General features: G+C 37.2%; 1 protein-coding gene and 1 long non-coding RNA gene across 8 annotated transcripts in view; one reads left to right on the top strand and one right to left on the bottom strand.

The window, feature by feature from the left end:
- The first annotated feature begins 434 nt into the window (after positions 1-434).
- The window catches only part of LOC135107654 (broad-complex core protein isoforms 1/2/3/4/5-like), a 25,016-nt gene continuing 2,671 nt past the window's right edge, over positions 435-22,779 (top strand). Inside the window, exons 1-9 of one of the 6 annotated variants that reach the window (XM_064017755.1) lie at positions 438-669; positions 8,391-8,595; positions 12,571-12,660; positions 14,783-14,905; positions 16,955-17,094; positions 19,084-19,289; positions 19,862-20,002; positions 20,678-20,808; positions 21,826-22,779. The exon at positions 21,826-22,779 is cut by the window's right edge and continues 2,671 nt beyond it. In XM_064017755.1, the coding sequence (XP_063873825.1) occupies positions 644-669; positions 8,391-8,595; positions 12,571-12,660; positions 14,783-14,905; positions 16,955-17,094; positions 19,084-19,289; positions 19,862-20,002; positions 20,678-20,808; positions 21,826-21,966 (1,203 nt within the window). In that variant the 5' untranslated portion in view covers positions 438-643 and the 3' untranslated portion in view covers positions 21,967-22,779. The other 5 variants (XM_064017756.1, XM_064017758.1, XM_064017757.1 and 2 more) reach the window with 5 other exon arrangements.
- The window catches only part of LOC135107655 (uncharacterized), an 18,145-nt gene continuing 12,422 nt past the window's right edge, over positions 17,057-22,779 (bottom strand). For both annotated transcript variants that reach the window (XR_010271878.1, XR_010271877.1), the window contains exon 3: positions 17,057-17,195. This is a non-coding gene — a long non-coding RNA (uncharacterized LOC135107655). The remainder of the gene's footprint in view (positions 17,196-22,779) is intronic.

The raw sequence follows: 22,779 nt of genomic DNA, 5'->3' as shown, positions 1-22,779 counted from the left end.
TTTTTTTTATTTATTTTTTTTAGTTAGAACAGTACTCGTCATTGCAGTAACTTCTCTTGCAGTACACGCTACGCTAGTGTTTAATTCACCTATCTCGTATGAGAGGGAGGGTGATCGCATTTCTCTCTCTTACCCGTCCCCATGGCCGTGGCCCTGAGCCACTTTACCCCCCTCCCTTCCCTCTCTCTCTCTCTGTCTCTTTCTGTCTTTCCCCCACCTTTCCTCCCCCGAGTCCTCCAGCAGGTTTGTTCAACCGTGAAGAACTGTCATGATGGTTTGCGTTTCCTGAGTACGCCAAAAACTACTGAGTAAGAAAAAAATGTATATATATAAACAGTAAGTGCCAAATCAGTCTACTTAGACCAAGACCAATCCAAGGCATAAAAGCAACTGTGATAACTTGAAGTTGAAGTGGGAGGAGCCACAAGGCGGCAACCCTCGCCCCGCCACCGGTCGCCAGGCAGGGGACGCGCCACAAACCTGTCTTCACGTTGACAATTTTAAATAGATAGGCCACATTAAGGCTTGGTTCTCATACACTATATTGCATAAGGTCTTGTGAGGGATCGGAAATAATATGGCGACATAATAGTTTAGATTACCTGCGATAAGAGGGAATTATTTAATGTGTGACTAGGCAACTATGGTCAGTCTCACTAACCAAGCAAGGTGAGTGAGCCCAGTTTTTGTACATTATTTTCGTGTTTATTTCGCAACCTAGTAAGGCAGGGTGTCTATCGAGTTCAAATGTAGGCCGTGTGCGTGCAGTGGCGGTGCATTGTGTGTCTGGGGGGTGTCGGGAGAGGGTATACAGAGAGTGAGAGTGGAGGCACTAGTGAAGCAAAACCAAGTGTTTTGGTTGAACAGGTTCACCTTCCCTGCTACAGGTGTTCCGCAGGTAAATGGTGGCAGTTTTTCGTTATTTTAATCAGTGAGAAAGGCAGATACAGTACACTTTGTCTTTTGTTCATTAAGAGACTGGAGGAAAGCGTCGAGGTCTTCCCAGCCAGTTATTAAAAAGTGGTTCCTCAAGTGCTAGAAGAGATACTGTACCTGTAGCCGCAGTGAGTCACCCATCTCTCATGTTCCTTCCTCATACATGAATTTCATGGTGTTGAACTAAAGTTTCACGCCCTGCCCATAAGGTAAATGTATCGCACAGGCCGTGGCGACTTCCCATGTAGTAGTTCAAAGGTGAGAGCAGAACTTCCCTGTAGTAGATTATTTGACTTTTTTTTTTTTCTTGTTTAATTGCTGTTTGTTTACTTTTGCTGTTCTTAAGTGTCTAAATGCTTATCTTTCAAGTCTCATCATATCTTAGTAGTTGTTTACATTTTACGTAGGGGCTACATATATATATCTATTAATGTCGGGTAACTTTTTAGACATGCCTATATGTGACGTTTTGATTTGTGATAGGTTTCAGGTTTGATTGATTGTTCTGTAACTCTATACTACTACTTCATTTTAGTACCTTTGTCACTGTTGATGCACAAAGATAGCAGTAATGCAGTAATCCTGCATTTAGTGATCTAAAGTCTTTATTCAGTTACTGGAAGTACAAAGACCCCCCACAAATTATCATGGGACTTGACATCTGTAATGATGCCAACAAAAGCTGTTATACCTTATTCTTGATCAGATATGTAATTCCTGGTGAGGGCCTCTCATGACAAATTTAATCTACTTTCAAGTAAGTTTCTAAAGTTCCCAAGGTGACATTATACATATATTCATGTTCACAGTTCTCTCTGATGCATATTGCTTTATCTAAAAAAAATCAATGAAAAGTTCAATTATAATAAATATTTTGAATTTAGACTTCCCTTTGTTATGCTCAGGAGAATGGGATGGCAGTGGAATGTATCTGAAGTGGTTGTACTTTCTACTGAAGGTACAAAGTTGAGTTGGAAATTATTATGTAATATGTCTCCTTCCAGCTTATTTTCAACCAGTGAGGTTATTTGACCTTTGACCTACACACATGAGTGTGTAGGGAACCAAGGAAAACAGCAGACTGTTGATGTGGTGACCCGTCTCTAAAGGACTGAGAAAATGTTAAACCACTAAAAGCTATTTTCAAAGAATATTGCAAGGGAATAGTTTGTATTTGTAAAACGAAAATCATTGTAAACTGAAATGCATTTACAGTGTTGTTAAAATGCAGAATACTGTCATAATTCATTATTGGGCCATTTATCTGTTTTATCTGTTGATTGTTTTGTTTGTGAAAAATGGAGCTTGAAGGTGTTCAGAGCCAAGCCCAGATAAAACACATGGCTCTACAGGAAGAGATAGTCTAGGCCGAGAGTCATATTGGTTGTGTTAGCCACACTTGAGAAACTTTCTAATCATGAAGTAAAGTTTTGGTTTTGCAGTTTGTGTGGGTCACTCACCTCATATTGCTGAGTCTTGGATTGAAAACTGGTTCAAAGATTTTTCTTTCATTAGGTGATCTAAGAGTGTGATGTGTCAGTGCACAAAAGTCACTGGAATTGCTGGGTTTCATTACTGCAGAGTAATCCTCGCACGTCTATGGTTTCCATACACATGCAGTTACAATTACAAAATATATGTGCTAATTTCAACATTGTTGCAAAATATTTAAGAAATAAGTCAGTTTATCATTTGACTAGAAAAATTTTCTTATTATTGCAGCCTACATTATATGACACAACCTATGGAAATCATGGTTCAAAACTATCATAGCCTGAACAAATCCTAAAAGGATTAAGATCTTAACAACTCTTGACCTAAAGGATCAAAGCCAGCATGATTGGGCCTAAAAGGATCACAACTAAACTGACATGGATTAGTCTCTCCTCTGTCTCTCTTATCTTCTGGTTTGCTTTTCTTCTTTTGATATATATATATATATATATATATATATATATATATATATATATATATATATATATATATATATATATATATATATATATACACACACACACACACACACGCATACATACTGTATTAGCATTCATACTTTATTCAGTGTATATATATATATTTTTTTCTCTATCCATTTTTCTTTTTCTTTCTTTTATTTTCTTTCTTTTTTCATATTTCACAGTAGGCCATTATTGGACATCATACAACCAAGTCTATGATGAGTTTCTAATAGTTCTTCTCAGACTTGTAAAGCACCCAGTATTCTACACATTTTTATACAGTATCTTTGAGCTGTCAGATATAAGATTTTGAAGCTTAGCTTGATTCTGGAGAAGACCAATTGAGGTGTCAAGAGTCAGAAAGGCAAAGCCACCAGTTTGGCCATTTTCAGGTTTTGAGAGGATGGTGTTCTGGTAATACAGTCAGAATGATATCTGACCATCATCCTTACCTGTCTACCAAGACGCCATAGTTGCATTTCTTTTATTACCCAGAAAATGTGGAATATGTACTAATGGCTCTCAGAGACAAAACTGTGATGCAACCAATGAATGAGAGTGTGGTAAAGATACACGCCTTCCAAAACCCACCAAATCACTGCGCTGCACTCAAGGCCACATAACGCCCACCTGTCCAAAGTCATGTTTACACCACCCTAAGGGTTGCACTGTTTTATTGCTCCTGCTCAACATTAAGATTCAGAAAAATAGTAATTTTTTAATAAAACTGGAAAATATTAGCAGAGTACATTTTCTGTTAATCTTATCTATTTTGTGATTGCATTTTCTTTCTGGGAATAATTACATAATGTATATGTACAACTTACCCTATGCTGTACATGTACTGTAAATATTTTTATATACTATGGGTAAATTGTTATTTTTTTTATTTTATTGGATTACATTAGGCTGTACAATTATATTGGTATATGATACATTGGTTTTTAGTCATGTTTTGTGGAGTAATTCATACACCAACTTTAAGTGCAATGATCTCTAAACTATCATTTGGCAGCTTTGCCCTTCTGAGTCTAAATGCCTCAATTGCAGGAACATTGAGGGCTGCCTGGATGGTGGAGTAGTCTTGTGTGGGGCTTTTAGGGATGTTTTTTCAACTGTGTTCTCACTTGTCAAATCATTGACTTGTCTGGTACCTCTGAGGCCTGTTTTGGGGTGTGGAGAAATCCCTGGTACCCTATGCATGACTGGTCTTGATGTGGGTAGCCATGGTGTGATAGGACATCTGAGATTAAACTTGTTGGCTTTGGTTATGGGACATTGAGATATTTCATCATAACCAGTCAGAGGATTAGTTATTACTAATAAATACATCATGAATTCTTGTTGCCTGAGCTTGATGTGGTCACAGTTATACTCTTATGTTACCCAGATTTCAGCTTGTGAGGCAGTTGGCTGCTTAAGGGCACTCAATAAATCAAATCGTGAAAATATTTATTTTCATCATATTTAAGTTATTTGGCAAATTTGAATATTATACATCAAAATGTAACTGGATGCATAAAGATGTAAATAAGTAATAGGTAGTTCAAATGTAATATATTTGATTTGCAGTATATACTGAGAGAGGCAAGTGATGGGGTCACAGGTAGAAATTATAAATACATTAACACTAAAAAGGAGCACCTGAGAATATATCTCTATAAACCAGGCTGGGATCTGCCTTAAACAGAGATAGCCCAGGCAACACATCATTTCTCATACTATTAAAAAAATGAAAGTGTCATTTTAGTCATTTAATATAACACCCACGGAATGTGGTAGAAGCATTCATCCCATCCAAATGCATAGGATACACATAAATAACTTCATGGCACCTTTCAATATTGAGATGAAGCACAGTGTGCAACCATGTCAATTTGTCTGTTATTTGAGGTGCATGAAGTTATTCAGAAGCAGCCTCTCTTGTGAATTAAAATTATGTGGATGAAGTTGGTAGGTAGTTAAAACCTTGCCTAGGAAAATTAGGACTGTCTGCACAGAAATGGAAATTTTATTTATTTATTTATTTTTTTATGTTAAAGAACTTAATGTTATAGTTATTGTAGGCAATTAAAAATGTTAAACTGGTGCTTACCAAAAAGAAGCATTTGAGATGGATGTCCTATGCTGCTGTTAGGAATGGAAAACAAGTGAGATGCAAAGGGAACTTGGGACTGAGAACATCATGGAAATTAAGAGTAAGCTGATTGTATTCACTTGGTCATAACATGTGACCAACTGTTAAACATTTTGATGCAAAAGATAAAATATAACCAGACAAACTAAAAAGACAGAATGAGGTTATGAAAACAAGGAAGAAGAAAGCAATGAACATGGCAAAGAAAAAAAAAAAAAAAAGATTTCTAAAGAATGTAACCAGGCTCCCCCTGCTTGATGTTGTGTCTCTGACTAAATGGCATATAGATGAAAATCCTACAGGTTTTGGAATACTATCTCCTGACTTTACTGATCAGCATGGAAGTCTTTAGCTTTTCTGCACATTTTTAATGTTGTAGATTAAAGAGATCTCTCCAGAAGTTCTTGCCAAATTCCTTTTTCAACCACAAGCAGAGAGAAAGAGAAAGAGAAAGATAGCCTACTACACCATGTTGAGTGGCTGTATTGAGTAGTAACTTTGCCCAATTCCAAATTATGGAGTTTAGATATACTAAATATGATATGTACACTTTCATTATTTTTGCTTTCCCATCTTTTTACATGACAAGCACTTCTTGAGAAACTAAGTTCAACCACTTTGATCCTCAAACTTTATTTATCATTCCACATCCACGTTTCCCTTGCATAGGGTATATGGTTGTCATCATCTTACCTTTTGTTAATTCATGCTTGATTTTTATAACCTAATTTATTTTTGTACAGGTTGACATTAAAAAATCTGACCTCTAGACCTGGGGAGTGCCGGATTTTCAAAAATGTCGAATTGTGTTATGGTTATATATGCTGCATATATTTAACAGAAAATGACTACCTGTACAGTCTTTTAAAGAAAGAAAAAATTAAACAGTAAATGAAAAGCAAACAAAATTTTAATGTTCTGCAATTGACAACACGATGTTTATATTTTATGCCACCTGTCTTCTTTGCTGAATCCATAGTGGGGCTATACAGTAGCAAATAAATGATAAAATGAGAAGGAATGAGCAGGAATGCCTGTTAGCAAGTGCAAGCAAAACCCAACAACTGATTCTGGACTACAGCGCCATCAAAACATAAACAGCATCTCCAGAAAACACCGGCTTGCCAGCCTGGTAAATTTGAAAATGTGCTTCGAAATCCATTTCAGAAATCTGAAGGAACTGGATTATTGATGGCCGGATTTTTGAATATCAGCCTTATCCAGCTGCATTCAAAGGGATAACATACAGAAAACCTCATGCTTTTGAACATAAGATGGGTGCAAAAAGACAGCTGGCCTACAAAGGGTAGCTTCTAAGCATTAAAACTTACCATCTGCCATCCTCATCTGCTCATCCTCTTTTAGAAATTTTGGTGAAACTTTTGCTGTTGCCTTAGATTTATCAAAAGTATTTGATAGAGTCTGGTACATAGCTTTAATTTTCAAACTACCCTCTCACAACTTCTATCCTTGTTTCAGTAACTTCATCTTGGGTGTCCTCTTTGACACAATTGCTGCTCTCCTAATCCTATTAACTGGTGTTCCTCAGGGTTGTTACTTGCTACCTATTCTCTATTATTTATCGAAGATCTTAACCAAACTGATTGTTCTATCCACTCATACACTGATAACACTACTGTGCACTTCACGTCTTTTCTCAGATGTCCAATCCTTCAGGAACTTAACAATTCTCACAGGGAACCTTCACAATGCCTGCCTTCCAATCCTGTGGAAATTTCTGATTGGAGCAGAGCAAACTTAGCATTGTTCACTGTCTCAAAAAAATTTTTTCAATCTGTCCACTCATTATAAGCTATAACTCTCTTCACTGACACTCAGCTGTCCCCATTTTCTATACTGGCCATCCTTGGTCTGTCTTTTACTAAAAATTTTAATGAATTTTCACATCTTGCCTTTTGCTGAAACAGCTTCTGTGAAGTTAGGCATCCTTAGCTGTCTTGGCCAGTTCCCCTTCCACTCCCTCTCAAAGCTTCTGATTCTGTACAGGTGGTCTTATCCATGAATGAACTATACTTTTCATATATGGAGGGAGTTCCACTCACACAGCTCCCTTGAATAGTGGAATCAAAAGCTTTTCATCTCACCAACTCCTCTCCTCTAACTGACTGCCCTGAGCCTCTCTCTCTTTTTTTTTTTTACTGCATGGTTAGCTACACAGGGCTAGGGTGGTCAGCTATTGTAGCGTAGGAATAGAGGGATCACTTAAGCCAGTGTTATATTATACTGTGGTACCATTTCAGTGAAAAGAGTCATTCAGTTTGAATGAGCTACTTGCAGATCTTACTTCATTTTTTTTTTTTCCTGTGGGTCAGAGCTCTTCTTACATGAAAAATGCATAAATTTATCCAACTTCCTCTATAAACTATGTTATGTTTGTGCACCTACTATGTTCTTTGTTCTGATTTTTCCATAGCAAAAAGAACCTGATTTATATCTCCTTTGTTGAACCCATTAAATCTTTAAATACTTCTGTCACATCATCTTGCATCTTACACCCTTCCAGTGAGTGCAGCCTAAGATGTTTGACCTATTCTGATATATTTTTCAGCCCCAGGATCATCCTTGGCATCCTTCTTTGCACAGACTCTATCATAGCTGTGCCCAGTCTGTACATGATAATAAGACCAGAACTGTACATGATAATATAGATGCAGCATAACTATCACTTCTAAATCTTTTTCAAAAATCAGTCTTGCTGTGCCCATGCCCTTTGAAGTATAGTTATTCATGGTGTTTTTCTATCTATATTGAAAATAGTAGGTATATTTATTGATAATCAGTTTTATTTTCCATTTTTTTTTTTTTTTTATTGCTTGTACATTGTCTAGTTACCCATGTAGCACATTTGCATCATGCTCTGATCACATTAATTTGTCTACTTTGGTTTCATCCACAAATTTAATGTGGCTATTTATCTTAGAATCTAGATAATTTTTCTAGATTATGAAAAGTAATGAGCCTAAAGCTGATTGTTTGTGGAGAACCCCATAAAGAAGCTTATCTCATTTTTACTTGTTTGTTTATCTGTACTCTTTGCCCCATACAACCAAGCCACTCTTTAAATACTGTGAAGATTTTTATCATCGATTCCATGAGCTTGCTTAATAATCTGATCGTGTGTAGAGAACTTTATATGTGATATATCAAATACCTCAACATTTTTTTAACAACTTTAAAGAATTAGAAAATTAAGGAAATTTTGATTGATCTAACTTTAAAACATGACTTTTATCAAATAAGAACAATGTACATGTATAAAAAAAAAATGTATATGTCTATCAGAACTTACCTTTGCATAGTAGAAAATAAACAAGTTAATATTTTTTTTCTTTTTGTAGGTGCTACCACAGCTCAGGCACCATGAGTGAACAGTGCTACTGCCTGCGCTGGAACAATTACCAGAGCAGTGTAGTTGGTGTTCTGCGCAGCCTGCTTGAAGAGGGCCAGTTTGTGGACGTCACCCTGGCATGTGATGGACGCAGGCTCAAGGCACACAAGCTTATGCTTTCAGCTTGTTCCAACTTTTTTCGGGAATTACTAAGGGTATGTATGACTGGAAGATGCAGATGCCACACACTCAAACTTGATCACTTTGTTTATTATGTATTTATTCTATTTTACTCATTTGCTTTATTTACATACATATTTTAATTTTGTATTGTTATTATTATTATTATTATTATTATTATTATTATTATTATTATTATTATTATTATTATTATTATTGTTGTTGTTGTTGTTGTTGTATTTTTATTATTATTGATTAATTAGTTATTATTCATATATATTCTTTATATACTATTATTGTTTTCATTTATTTATTCAACTTTTCTATATTATTGTTATTTACTTATTTATTTATTTATATATTTGTTTATTTTTAGCTCTTGACTAATAATGTTCATGGTTAAATGTAATGGTAATGAAGTCTTTGAAGAGTATAATACAGAGTAACATGGAAGGACAGAATAAGAAATGAGGAGGTAAGAAAAACTTGTGTTTTGAGAGAGTTGGCTGGATGGGCAGATCATTGTGTTAAGACAGCTTGAGCATGTGGATAGAATAGAGGACACAAAACAAATAAAGAGAATGATGAGGTCAGATGTGTGTGGTGGTGGAAGGTTAAGAGGAATGCCATCCCTAGAGTTGATGAACTGTTTGAAGAGCAGGGGTGGTATTTAAAAAAAAAAAAAAAAAAAAACCTAAGGGGGTTTTTGAGTTTTTTTTATTTTTTTTTATTTTACATAACAAAATTTAATTCTATATCATTAATGATATGATAATTAAGGTCTATATATGTACATTTACATAAAAATTATAAAAGTAGTTGTCTGATCAGTTAATTTCCTGTTAACCACAAGTTAACACAGGCTTTGTCCAACCGGGCCAACCTGTATCAGCATGACCTAAACGAGTGTGTATTCTTCATTAATAGAAAGTGTCAAAATCTCTCAAGATCTAACTCCCTGTGTAATTTCTAGCACATAGCCAAAAACATCTCCAGTAACTTAGCTTCATCTTTCCCTCCTTTATTTCAGCCTGATGGCACTACTGCCATCTCATCTGTTTCTAAAGCTGAACTCTAGCTCAAACCTTTGCTAAAGACCCTACCTTAGATGATTCAGGGCTTGTTCCTCCCCCTCCTCCACTCTCTGACTACCTCATGCTACCCATTAAGATCCTTTGCAATGATATTTTCCATGCCCTCACTGGCCTAAACCCTCAGATGGCTTATGGACCTGATGGGTCCCTCCCATTGTTCTCCGAAATTGTGCCTCTGTGCTTGCACCTTGCCTTGTCCAACTCTTCCAACTCTGGAGGTTTGTCTAAATTCAGCCTGTTCCTAAATGAGGGTGACCATTTTAATCCCTCAAACTATTGTCCTATTGCTTTAATTTCCTGCTTCTCTAAAGTTTAGAATCCATCCTCAACAGGAGGATTCTTAAACATCTATCACACTACAACCTTTTATCTGATCACCAGTATGGGTTCTGTCAAGACTGCTCTACTACTGATCTTCAGGCTTTCCTTACTGAGTCTTGATCATCCTCTTTTAGAGATCTTGGTGAAACTTTTGCTGTTGACTTAGGCATATCAAAATATTTTGACAGAGCTTGGCACAAAGCTTTGGTTTTCAAACTGCTCCTATGGCTTCTATCCTTCTCTCTGTAACTTCATCTCAAGTTTCCTCTCTGATCATTCTATTGCTGCTGTGGTAGACAGTCACTGTTCTCCTAAATCTATTAAAACTGGTGTTCCTCAGGGTTCTGTCCTGTCACCCACTCTCTTCCTGTTATTCATTAATGATCTTCTAAACTAGACTTCTTGTCCCATTCACTCCTATGCTAATGATACCACCCTGCACTTTTCCATGTCTTTTCATAGATGTCCAACCCTTCAGGAATTAAACAGTTCTCACAGAGAAGCCACAGAATGCCTGACTTCTGATCTCTCTAAAATTTCTGATTGGGGCAGAGTAAATTTAATATTGTTCAATGCCTCAAAACTCAATTCTTCCATCTATTAACTCAGCACAGCCTTTCATACAACTATTCCCTTTTCTTCAATGACACTCAACTGTCCCCCTCTTCTACACTGAACATCCTTGGTCTGTCCTTTACTTATAGTCTAAACTGGAAACTCCACATCTCATCTCTAGCTAAAACAGCTTCCATGAAAAATGCCAACTGCTCTTCTGATCTTGTTAACTGCATGCCTCCCTTCCTCCCGCAGCCTTGCTGCTCACCCCTATTCTGCCCAGCTCTCTAATGCAAGAGTTAACCAGTATTCTCATTCATTCATCCCTTTCTCAGGTAAACTCTGGAACTCCTTGCCTGCTTCTGTATTTCCTCTTTCCTATGACTTGAACTCCTTCAGGAGGGAGGTTTCAACACACTTGTCCTGTTATTTTCTGACGACCAACACCTCAGTGGACCTTTTTTTTATTATAATATTGCTGCTCTTGGCCAGCCCCATCTTATATGAAAAAAAAAAAAAACACTTCAAGCCTTTTGTTTCACTCTTAGATTAGTTTTTAATTGCCTATTTACATATAAATATGAAGAATAAACAAAAGATTAAATATCCCCCCCCCAAAAAAAAAAACAATTAAAAAAACTGGGTTGGGTTTTTTTTTTACCCGAGTTTTTTCCAGTCCTGAGATGAAGAGAGCATTGAATGAGAAAAGAATGACTGTGCAGCAAGCAAGAGCACATGTGTGTGATAGAGGTGAATGGAGAGCAACAGTGGGCACACTTGGTGGGACCCATTGGTGTATAGACACAGTGAAGGTACAGAGCAGATGAAGTACCCTTCATCTGCTGTGGTCTAAGGATTGGTCTCAGGAATGCATGCATTTTCTCTTTATTAGTATCTTTCCACGACAAGTCTGGTTTTTCTCTTCATTTTGCCCATCCTCTTTTCATCGCAGACTTTTGCTGCATACTTATTGATCTCTGATACAGTGTGATCCATTAGTAGAACTGCATAAAATGTATCTAAAAGTGACTGGTCATCTTCCAGGATAAGTCTCACACAACTGTTTCCTGTAAAGGGAAAGGCTCTTTGCTTACAGCTGATTGACTTTGCCTCTTATGTTGGGTATCATCATAAGCTTTTGCCTCTTCTTCAGCTTCAGATTGGCCATCTGGTTCAACTTCAGGCTCTAATTTTGTATAGGTACCAGAATTCACAGTAAACAAGTCAGAATCATCGAAGTCATCCAGAAAATCATCTGTATCCTTCACTATCAGAGCATCTATATCTTCCAACTTAAGAGGTCTCTTTTGCCTTAATTTGATAGACTAATAGGAGGAGAAAATTTAAAAAATGCAAAAATCACAAAAGTATTGGCTGTGGTACTAAGCACATCAACCACAGCCAAAGGACAGAGGCTGACTGTCACCAAGAGGCATTCTCTGTTTTCTAGGTGTTTGAGCCAGCTTGATATGCCAGATAATAATAATGTGAACTGTTTTGCAAGTAGATGGGAAGCATTTATATATGCTACAACCTAGTGTAGTCATATGGGAGCAAACTTCTACATATAGACTTGTTGACTAATAAGCCCATTTTCAAAACGTTTTTATAATTATAATAGATCCTCCGCTGGGAAGGGGTTAATGATCTTTAATATCTGTACATCAGGTGAGAGTGAAAACACTATGATCCAGATGGTTGCACATCTGATTGTAATGCAGGACATCTCAAGTTTAATGGCCTGCAGTTGAGATTTTTCTCAGATACCTGCCCACTAATAGTTCCCAGGTGGTGCAGTTCAGTGGCAGTCTAAAGCCTGCATGAATGAGGAGGGTTGCATCAGAAAGGGCATCCATTTTAAAGCCTTTGCCAAATCACCATGTGGATCTTCTTCATTGTGCTGACCCTTAACAGGGGGAAACCAGAAGAATAAAAACTATTTATATGTAGGGTGCATGGAATTTTACTGATTTTAGACATATTTGAAGACGCATGAATGTAGAGAAAATTTATGTTCTTCAATGATTCTTTTCTTTGCAGGAAAATCCAAGTGACCATCCGATTGTGTTCCTGCGTGATGTAAGGTTCTGGGAACTGGAATCAATCATGGATTTTATTTACAATGGACAGGTGAGACGAGCTCTAATTTCACATACATCATACAAAGCATTTAGATCCTAGAGACATGAGGTACTGAAATCTTTTCCCTGGTTCATCAAATTGGATATAGTAATAGTTAGAGTCATTGTAAACTGAGTGGAGTATTGAAAAACAAAACTAAATATATTTGACACCATTTTTATAGTACTATATTGCATACATCACCTACTAAAAGCAGCACTTCTTCTTTCCAAAAAGGTAACATTGTGTCTGTGTTTATGTATGGAAGCACTTTCTACAAAACCTTAATTGAAAAGATGCTGTAGGAAAGATATGTACAAAACATTATAAGGGACTGGTGAGTGTATAAGAGGATAGGGAGCCTAAGGTTTTTGTAGTAAGAATGGAAAAAGGAATTAATGTGTCAAGAGTTAGAGCAGGAGACAGTGTAGAACATGACATGAATGCATAAATCTGCAGGTGTAAGGATATGCTATCAGATATTTGAAGATTAGTAAAGTTATTGTTGTTGCGTGACTAGTAACATCGTTAGATCTATATTTTGTACAAAAGTGTTAAGAGTATTAGAAAGAATGTAAAGGGAGTGATTGTGATCTGCAGTGTGGTTATTTCCTTCATTATTCCACACACTATTCCTTGGCATTGTGATGGTCTGATGAATCTCTCTCTCTCTCTCTCTCTCTCTCTCTTCCACAAACTACATAAATGCAATAATTTCTTCCCCACTAATGCCTACCAGTATTTTGTAATGATTCATGTCCCTAAGATATGATTTTGGTATTGTTGAAAGGTTGTCATTTATTACTGCCAGGACAAATGAGGCATCCCAAAATAAAGAAAGTGAGAAAAATGCACTCAAAGTTTGGCAAACTTCCAACAACCATAACAAGTCTCAAAATGACCCGTAGACAATCAAAATCATGGTCGTCTCGAAAATGTTTGAGATCATGATATTCACTAACAAATTTTTGCATATTTTTTGCAAATTGTGTTATGGTTTTGGAAGTTTACTGAAGTTGAGTGCATTTTTCCTTTGAATACTGCACACAATAATGATAATTCATGAATAATGAAAGATGAAAACACAACAATATTAACAATAACATAAAGTGGAAAAATGGTGAAGAAACTGGGCAGTGGCTTAAGGGCCTTTCATCCAGTCACTAATATACAGCAGAAAAGCTGGGAGCATCCTTTCTGTCCCAAATAAGACACCAAAACAAAAAGATCTAATGGCAGGTGAATACAACTGGCCTCCCATTGGCTGAGAGCATTACATTATCAGAGGGAAGGGCTCTGATTGGCTAATGCCCTCCCTGCACTAGTGAGCCACCTATCTTATACAGAATTTCCCCAAGAAAATTTTCCAAATTATAATGACTACTCATCCTGGATGGGCAGCCCTTCGAACACAGAATATTGTTCTGCAGTGTGTTACACCTGCAATGATGATCGACTAAACATTAAAATTATTCTCTCCTTGTATAGATTTTCAACCTTATTGATGGGACACTCATCCACTCCCAGTTGAAAGTTAAGACCTCAGTAGAGTGCTATACACAGTTATCTCAGTTTTGGCCTGGCAGGACGCCTCAAATACCTCTCCCCAAGCATTCCCTGCTGATGTGCATTAGTGTGCGTGCCCAGTTCTTTAGTCATAAACTCAGGTTATCATAAGGTATTAGGATAACTTGGCTGTGTCAGCCACAGTGACATAGATAATGTTATGTCCTTCCAAACACATTTTCTCTGGTCATTATTCAGTTATGAAATAACACCCTCAGAACTGGCCGTGCACTAACAGTAGCGATTATCTTAGTTGAATGGGATATTGGGCCTTTACCATTCATACCATCAGATTATGATGAGATTTCTGTGGCAGAGCATTATGATTATATCCTTACTGATGCTGATATTAATCCCCTCAACTGTATTTGAGGAAAGTTTGTCATATAATTGGCCACTGAAGCTATGGATTGGTGGATAAGGTTGCCACATCCCTACTTAAAAAGGGTTGGATAAGTTAATAACTGCTGTATATATCAAATGCTGTACTAGGTGTATAGTAATGGGTTGCCATACTAGAAAAGGCTTGAGATGAGTGAGGAGTTATTAAATGTGGAAATTTCAGGTCAATGTGATGCAGGACCAGCTGCCAGGTTTCATCAGGACTGCTGAAGCACTGCAGATCAAAGGTCTGGCAGCTGTTAACAATAACAACAACAATATACATGCCAAGCCTCCAGATCCAAGGGTAAGTTCATGTCTTGATAAAAATATTCACTGCTACAGTGATTCCTAAAAAGAAAGATTAGAAGGAAGGTCAATTGTGACATATACTGTCATTTCTTTAAGGCCTCTTATTTGTCTTATATATGTACACACCCACACACCCACACACACACACACACACACACACACAGGTGGCTGGATTGTACAAATGCAAGAAATTAATACAGTAGGGTATGTGACAACGCATGGTCAATGTAACATACAACTGCAATAACACACTGAAATTTTAATAAATATTTAATTGGAATAATGAACCAAAACTGGCAAGAGAAACTTGCCATTCGTGCGAGCACTGAAATTTGAATAAAAATTTAATCAGAATAACAAACAAAAACTCGCAAGACTAACTCACTAGCTGTGTGAGCCACTACTCTCCTATCCACCACCTGTCCCTTCCTCCCACTTTTCCTTTCCTCTCGTTTCAAACCTCCCTCCCTGTCACCTCCCTTCTCCATTATCTGTCAGAGATAAGGGACTAAGGTGTGATACCATCTCTCTCTCTCTCTCTCTCTCTCTCTCTCTCTCTCTCTCTCTCTCTCTCTCTCTCTCTCTCTCTCTCTCTCTCTCTCTCTCTCTCTCTCTCTCTCATTCATTTTATGTCGTTTTCGCTTCATCTGTTCTCACCTTCTCACTCATATACGTAATTCCATTTTAGCAATCCTTAGGATTGTTCTTACTTAGAAAGAGAGAGAGAGAGAGAGAGAGAGAGAGAGAGAGAGAGAGAGAGAGAGAGAGAGAGAGAGAGAGAGAGAGACGGCTCTGACTTTTAGGAATTTACTGAATGTATATACATGACACTGACAGTAGCTAAATGTGACCTATACTTCTCAAAACAGTGTGAAACTAAGGATGGTAAGAATTTAGGACTAGGCATGAAACTTGAGAGGGTACTGTATATATTTGTTGTGTTATCTCAAATGCAATAGTGCAAATGTGCTTATTTTGTTGCACCTTTAAAAAATTGTGGAATTTTTTATATTACTTTCTGGTCCTCTGGACCAGGTTCTTCTGTTGCCGTAAGACGTATTTGCCATAATGAACACTATACTCGTATTGGAATGAATCACGTTAGTTGTCACATACTCTACTGTATGTGGAAATAGGCTGGGAAGAAAAAAATAATTATGAGAACATAAATTGACAAGTGTAAAAAAATTCAACCAAAACTCTTGTATAGATATGTGAATAGCAAATTGAAAAATAAGCAAGAAATAAGGAAATTATGCAGAGATGGAATGGAATATGAGGATGATTTGGAAATGGCTGAGATTATAAAGGGCACTTCCAAGCAGTCTTTACAAGGGAGAGTGGTTGGGGTGAGGAAGGAAAGGAGCAAGAAAGATTGGCTCCTATGGGGAATATAGAGATCTGGTTCGTATGGGGAATATAGAGATCACAATCCATGAAGTAAAAAAAATTAATGAGAGTTGGTTGTGAGGAAGTCACACAGACCAGACAGAATCACAAACTGGATATTAAAGAATGTAGTGAGGAGCTGGCAGATAAAATACATAGCATTATAGAAAGCTCACTAAAGAAAAAAAAAGTCTCAAGGGACTGGAAAAAAGCAAATATTGTTCCAGTATATAAAGGAGGTGACAAAGTCCACGTTATGGACTTCCTTGCAGCTTGTCACAGTCCATCCCTGCTTTAGGATTTTTAATCCCTTGCATTACAGTACATCTTAGAGGCAAACTGACCCCTGTGTTAGATGCTGTTTACATTAGCATATTGCATGTTAGTGGTGACATGACTGATCCTTCCCAGGTATTCCAGATAAGTTATTTTTTACCTATACATATTATTAATATAATATGTCAACAGAATTCATAATGAGTGCTGCTTGTGGAAAAGTATCTAATTAAGATGAACTCCTATTTTATGGTTGTGGCATTTGAAAAAATGTGTGTACAAAATAATAAGATTTTCCTGTACTTTTAGCAGACAAAATTTTTCCCAGCTTTCTCATTTTCTATGTTTATTTTCTGAGTTTTGCCTTTCATGTCTTCAGCTATTCTGTGGTGAGGGAGGACGTTTGCCAGAACACTACTACCTGGGAGGAGGAGCAGAAGTTGGAGACCTGCACCAGCCACCTCCCCTCAAACGTCCTCGTCGGCCACCTCCACCCACCCATACCCTTCTTCCTCCGAGGTGATCCTATTTTTCTTGGAAGTTGTCTTTTCTTTCTAATAAAAACTCCAGGGTCTGTTGAACTCTGTAATTTTTTTTATACTGGGCCATTGTTTCCTCAACTGAAAAGTAGAGAAGAAATGAAAATTTTCTAATAACATATTGTTAACTGGTATGTTTTCTTAAAATAGTTAGCCTTCATCATTTTAATTGCTGACAGGAATTTCTGCAGAAAGTGATATTTTATATACTTTAAAAGATGCTAAAAATGATGTGCTAGATGCATTAATTTAACATCAGTGGCACTTGAACTGAAGGGTGTTATCCACTGATTGTGGTATTGCCCTTTGTAGTCCATTACAGGTGAAGACATAGCACAACTCTTTGTTATTCATTTTGGTTGTATGTTTGTCTTCCTTGAAAATTTTCTACATGAATATTTTCATATTCAGAATTATATTCATGACCATTCTCTCACACCTTAGCTTCTAGACCTCTGAGAGAGAGGACAGATCCTCACTGCTCATACTTTGTGACGATCAGCTGTGCAATATATCCAACAGTCTCCACTCAGGGGCTAGCAACAGTGCTGGTTTACACCGGGTACAAAACTATAAACCACATTACCTTTATCACTTAAGCATGAGAACATAAAGTAAGCAGGTTACTAGCCTATTATCACAGCCTATCTCTACCAGGTATTGGTGCTGGCACTGGTGGGAAGACGTAAAGGCCACTGGCAAAAAAAGCCCACTTATTGCCAGTTCCCATAAGATGTCAGATAGAATGGTCAAATAACAGAGGATGTGTCTTGAAACTTTCCTCTTGAAAGAGTTCAAGTCATAGGAAGGAGGAAATACAAAAGAAGACAGGGAACTCCCTGAGTTTACTAGAGAAAGGGATGAATGATTGAGAATACTGATGAACTCATGCATTGGAGAGGTGGAGAGAATAGGGATGAGAGAAAGAAGAAAGTCTTGTGCAATGAGGCTGCTGGAGGACTGGAGGCAAGATCAGAAGAGCAGTCAGCATGAAGACAGCAAGAGATGCAACATTTCAGCAATGAGAAAGACACTGAAGACAGTCAGTCAGAGGAGAGGAACTGATAAGGCAAAAAGCTTTTGATTCCATTTTGTCTAAAATAGCAGCATGAGTGGAACCCCCCCACACGTGAAACATACTCCATACATGGGTGGATAAGACCCCCGTACAGAGTTAGCAACTGAAGGGGTGAGAAAAACTGGTGGAGATGATTCAGAATGCCTAACTTTATAGAAGCTGCTTTAGTTAGAGATGAGATGTGAAGTTTACAGTTTAGATTATAAGTAAAGGACAGACCAAGGATGTTCAATGTAGAAGAGGGGGACAGAAATACCATAATTATGGCAGACAGTACAACCCTAGTCGGTGCAGAGTGCGCTCACCACAGTTACCACCACCACCACCACCCATACCCTCCTCCTGTCCCACCCTCATTCCCTCGTCACCACCGCTGCTTACCTGGATTTCTTACTAGAACGAGCTCCACAAGAAGGGAGCTCCAAACATGCCAACACGCCAAAATGTAATAAAATATTTGTGATGATGACAAACATGTACCTGATGTAAAATACTGTGGAATGTATTCCCTCATTCTGTGATACCACTTTCGGTGCCACAAAATTGGTTTCCTTTGTAAACAGATTGAAAACTCATTCATTAGTTCACTCATCTCCTCAGTAGTTCCATAAATTCTTCCTTCTCTTTTTAACTTGTTTATGTCATCCCTGTTTCATTTTTCCATTATGTATCTGTAGAAGAGTTTGGGCTCTTCCTTGCATTTTCTTACTATGTCACTTTCAAAATTTTATTCTTCTCTTATTATACCATATTAATTCCTTGCCTTTCTGTATTCTTCCCTAGTATTTGTGTTCAATTTTCTCATTATATGATATTTAGAACACCATTTTATGTATGGATTAACAGTCTAACCATAGCACAGTGATATCTTAATCCCACCATGATTTGTAGGCCTGAGAACCCTACCCCAGTGTCCAAGCTCGATGATCTCCCTTCTAAAGCTGCCATGGCCCCCACAACACCAGCTCAGGGGTCTCCCAAAACTTCAGCAACCACCTCAGATCCCAGCAGGAGTGACCCTGCCACTGCCACTGCTGCTCCTGGTACCACTGCTCTCTCTGCGTCCACACCCTCAGGAGTGACCACAAGCCCCAAAGGTAAGTGAAGTAAAAAAATTTCATCCCATGATACAACATTTGACATCTTGGTACACAAATATGGCATACATTATGGTATCATATCAATTGGCCTTCCATATCACCCATACAGCAAATTGATTGCCACAGCTGAGCATGTGAAGACAAAAGAAATAGTGATGCAAGTTATTAAATCAATCAATCATTTGGCAGTACTACCTTCTCTGTCCTAACATGTTCAGGAGTGGCCAACTGCTTGCATTGTGGGAGAAGAAAATTACAAAGATAACTTGACTTTTACTGGTTTATGTTACATCAATTTTCTTCAAGCTGTGGGCATCCCTTCCTCTCCCTTTACACCTCTCTCCCTCTTAAAAATGGTTTTAGCAAGAAATAGGGATTGTTTCCAGTTGAAATTTTTACCAAAGAACATGTTCTAACCACTTTGCCACTGCTTCCCAAATAGTTGAATACTTGTGAAAACCTTTTAATTTTTCAATCAAAGGTGTGCTTATCAATTGTTAAAATGAATTCTTGAAGCTGAAGAATAAAGACAAACATCTGTTAGTCAGCAACAACTTATCCAATCCCAGGGGCCAGTGTTGGAGAGCGACCAGGTGGATTGGTGAAAATGGAAGAAGACCGTACCTCTACGCCAACTGATGCTGAGTCAGATACTGAGTTTGGAACTTCAGAAGGGACAGGAATAAGTGGCGTGGATACAGGCAAAGATGGTAAGTAGCCTTCTGAGATACAAGTTTTTGTTTGGTGGTTTGGTGGGTATTATTGGTATAAAAAGCATTGTTGATTTACAGAGTGGAAGAATACATGGTGTGTGTATATATATATATATATATATATATATATATATATATATATATATATATATATATATATATATATATATATATATATATATATGTGGAGGAATTGAATTTTTGAGGCATTGAACATACCAAGTTTGCTCTGCCCCAATCAGAAATTTTAGAGAGATCAGAAGTCAGGTGTTCTGTTACTTTGAAGAGATTACCATATATTTGTTATGTGTCATTCAGATCCATTCTATCTAGAGTCTCTCTCTCTCTCTCTCTCTCTCTCTCTCTCTCTCTCTCTCTCTCTCTCTCTCTCTCTCTCTCTCTCTCTCTCTCTCTCTCTCTGTCTCCAGTATGGATTGCATTTTCCCAAATAAGCATTATTTTTCAAAATTGATGTTTATAGGTACCCTGAAGAATTCAAGGTTAAATGCAACATAGCTTCAGAAATTATGTGACTGGTGAGGATTGGTCCTTCATAGAGGCTTAGCTTTGCTTCAAAGATGCCAAAGAATACTAGTGTGTTTGATCGTAAGTGCATTAGTTGGATTAATCATAGGATTTTGGTTAATTAGAACAATCCCTGTGTTCCTACAGGTGACTGGGGGATGGGAGAAAGCCCAGCACCTCTCAGCCTTAACTTAAACTACAGTGATGGAGGATTTCCTGTGTGTAAGGTGTGTGGGAAAGTCTTCAAACATCAAGGATCCCTTGTTGCCCACTACCAGGTGAGTGGTGACACAAATAAGTAGATATTTATTTATGAAATCAGTCTCACTTATCTAGGCATAGGATGGAGCAGTTTATTAAATTCAGAATAAAATTAATAAGTATCTGTGAAAGTCTTAAAAAATCATTTTAATTTTTCCAACTGATTGAGATTATTTAAGGATTAAGAATCTGAGAACTGGTTTTCACTACTGTATCAGTCATTAAACATTTATCACTTGCTCTCTGTTTATTAAAAGATAATGGTGTGCACATTCCTATTACTTTTTTGTTGAATGGGAAGAAACCAATTGAAAGGATGCTTTGAACATCAACACATTATGTTAGACTTGGGATGAGCAGCTCTGTTTCAAAGAAGTCAGTATGCATGTCACTGACTCATTATATCTAGGTATATACATTTTTTTTTCCATTTACAATTGTTCCATGCTAGCATTTTTTTTTTTTCATACCATATAATTAATTTGTAGTTGCACACCTAGTTTATATCTTCCACAAAATTAAGAATATACATGTCTTGTCTGATTTTAGGATTGAAGATACAGAATAATGATTACTAGTCAGTACCATTGACCTGTTCCTTATAAATGTCTATAACAAGGCCATAATAAAAATACATATGCTCATTTCTTCACCAAACACTCTAGCATCATGTCTACATGCCCAAACCATTGCAACACTTCCTACTATACATGATTAGCCATATGTTCTCCAACACAGTTTCTTTCTCTTTAGCCCCTCCTCACATTTCATTCCATCCTTGCAAGTTCCTTAGAAATCTTACATCCAGTAATTCCATTCTCATTTCCAAGTTCTTTATACACAAATTTTTCACAAGATGTGACCCTTTTATACATGACCCTAGCATACCTCCAGGAAGACTAATTGCATGGCTGAAATAGCTTATGTTCTTCGTTTATTTTAATTGATTATTACTACCAAAAGTACTCCTAGGATTCTCTCTCTCTCTCTCAGCTCCCAACTTAAGTAACCTCTATGCACTCCAATCTTTACAGGTACATCAACTAAGAACCAAGTGCCCAGTATGTAAGAAGGTGTTGTCGCGTCACTACCACATGAAGGTACATCTGTTAACTGTTCACAAAGTGCCTGATGCAGAAATAGAAGGACTTCTGCGAAGCCAGAACATTGCTTGAGGAAAGAGGGTATTAGTGTGTGTACAGACATCTGTGTGACTGTGTAACTGCACTTACTTATCTATGGTATTGCAGAATTGAATCAAGCTTGTTATGTGTGTGTGTGTGTGTGTGTGTGTGTGTGTGTGTGTGTGTGTGTGTGTGTGTGTGTGTGTGTGTGTGTGTTTAATTTCTTGTGCATATTTGCTGTCAGATGCATTGTGTAAATGATATTTATGTACAGATGTGTAAATATTTGTATTCTTTCCACATAATAGTGACTATTTTGGATCCTATATAAGATAGTTTTATGGTTACCATACTTAAGAAAATATTTCTGAAAATAAGCAGTACAGAAAAGTCTAGTCCAAATACAGCTAGAGTTATAGTTTACTTTTTTCCTTTCTTTTTCTTTTCTTTTTATGTCTGGGAGAATACAATAGTTACCACAGTAATGCAACCAGTGGGGAAAGTATTGAGTGACATTAGTGTGGTAATTGGTGCTACATCTGTTTTTATATACTTATAAATTTTTATACAGTATCAGAAACTTTTATTTTTTTTCACTTCCAGAGATTATTTCTTTATGGTAAACCCCAGAGTTTTTATCAAAGCATACTTAGATTATGAAAGTTCATAATGGATTCAAATGCTCTGGCATTCCTTAAAAAACAAGTTTGTCATTCTTGCCATTGATAGCACACCACACTTGACCTCCACTTGATCCCTCACTCTCACCAGGTGCTTTCCAGGTGCTTAATATAAGTGACCTTTTTGTTGTGATTGTTCTAAATATTTATTACATGGTTGCTAACTTCAAATGGTAGACTAAAC

This window comes from Scylla paramamosain, chromosome 15 (genome assembly GCF_035594125.1).
Source record: "Scylla paramamosain isolate STU-SP2022 chromosome 15, ASM3559412v1, whole genome shotgun sequence".
Classification (NCBI taxonomy): Eukaryota; Metazoa; Arthropoda; class Malacostraca; order Decapoda; family Portunidae; genus Scylla; species Scylla paramamosain.
Note: the sequence above shows the minus strand (reverse complement) of the source record. Positions and strands in the feature narration are given on the sequence as shown.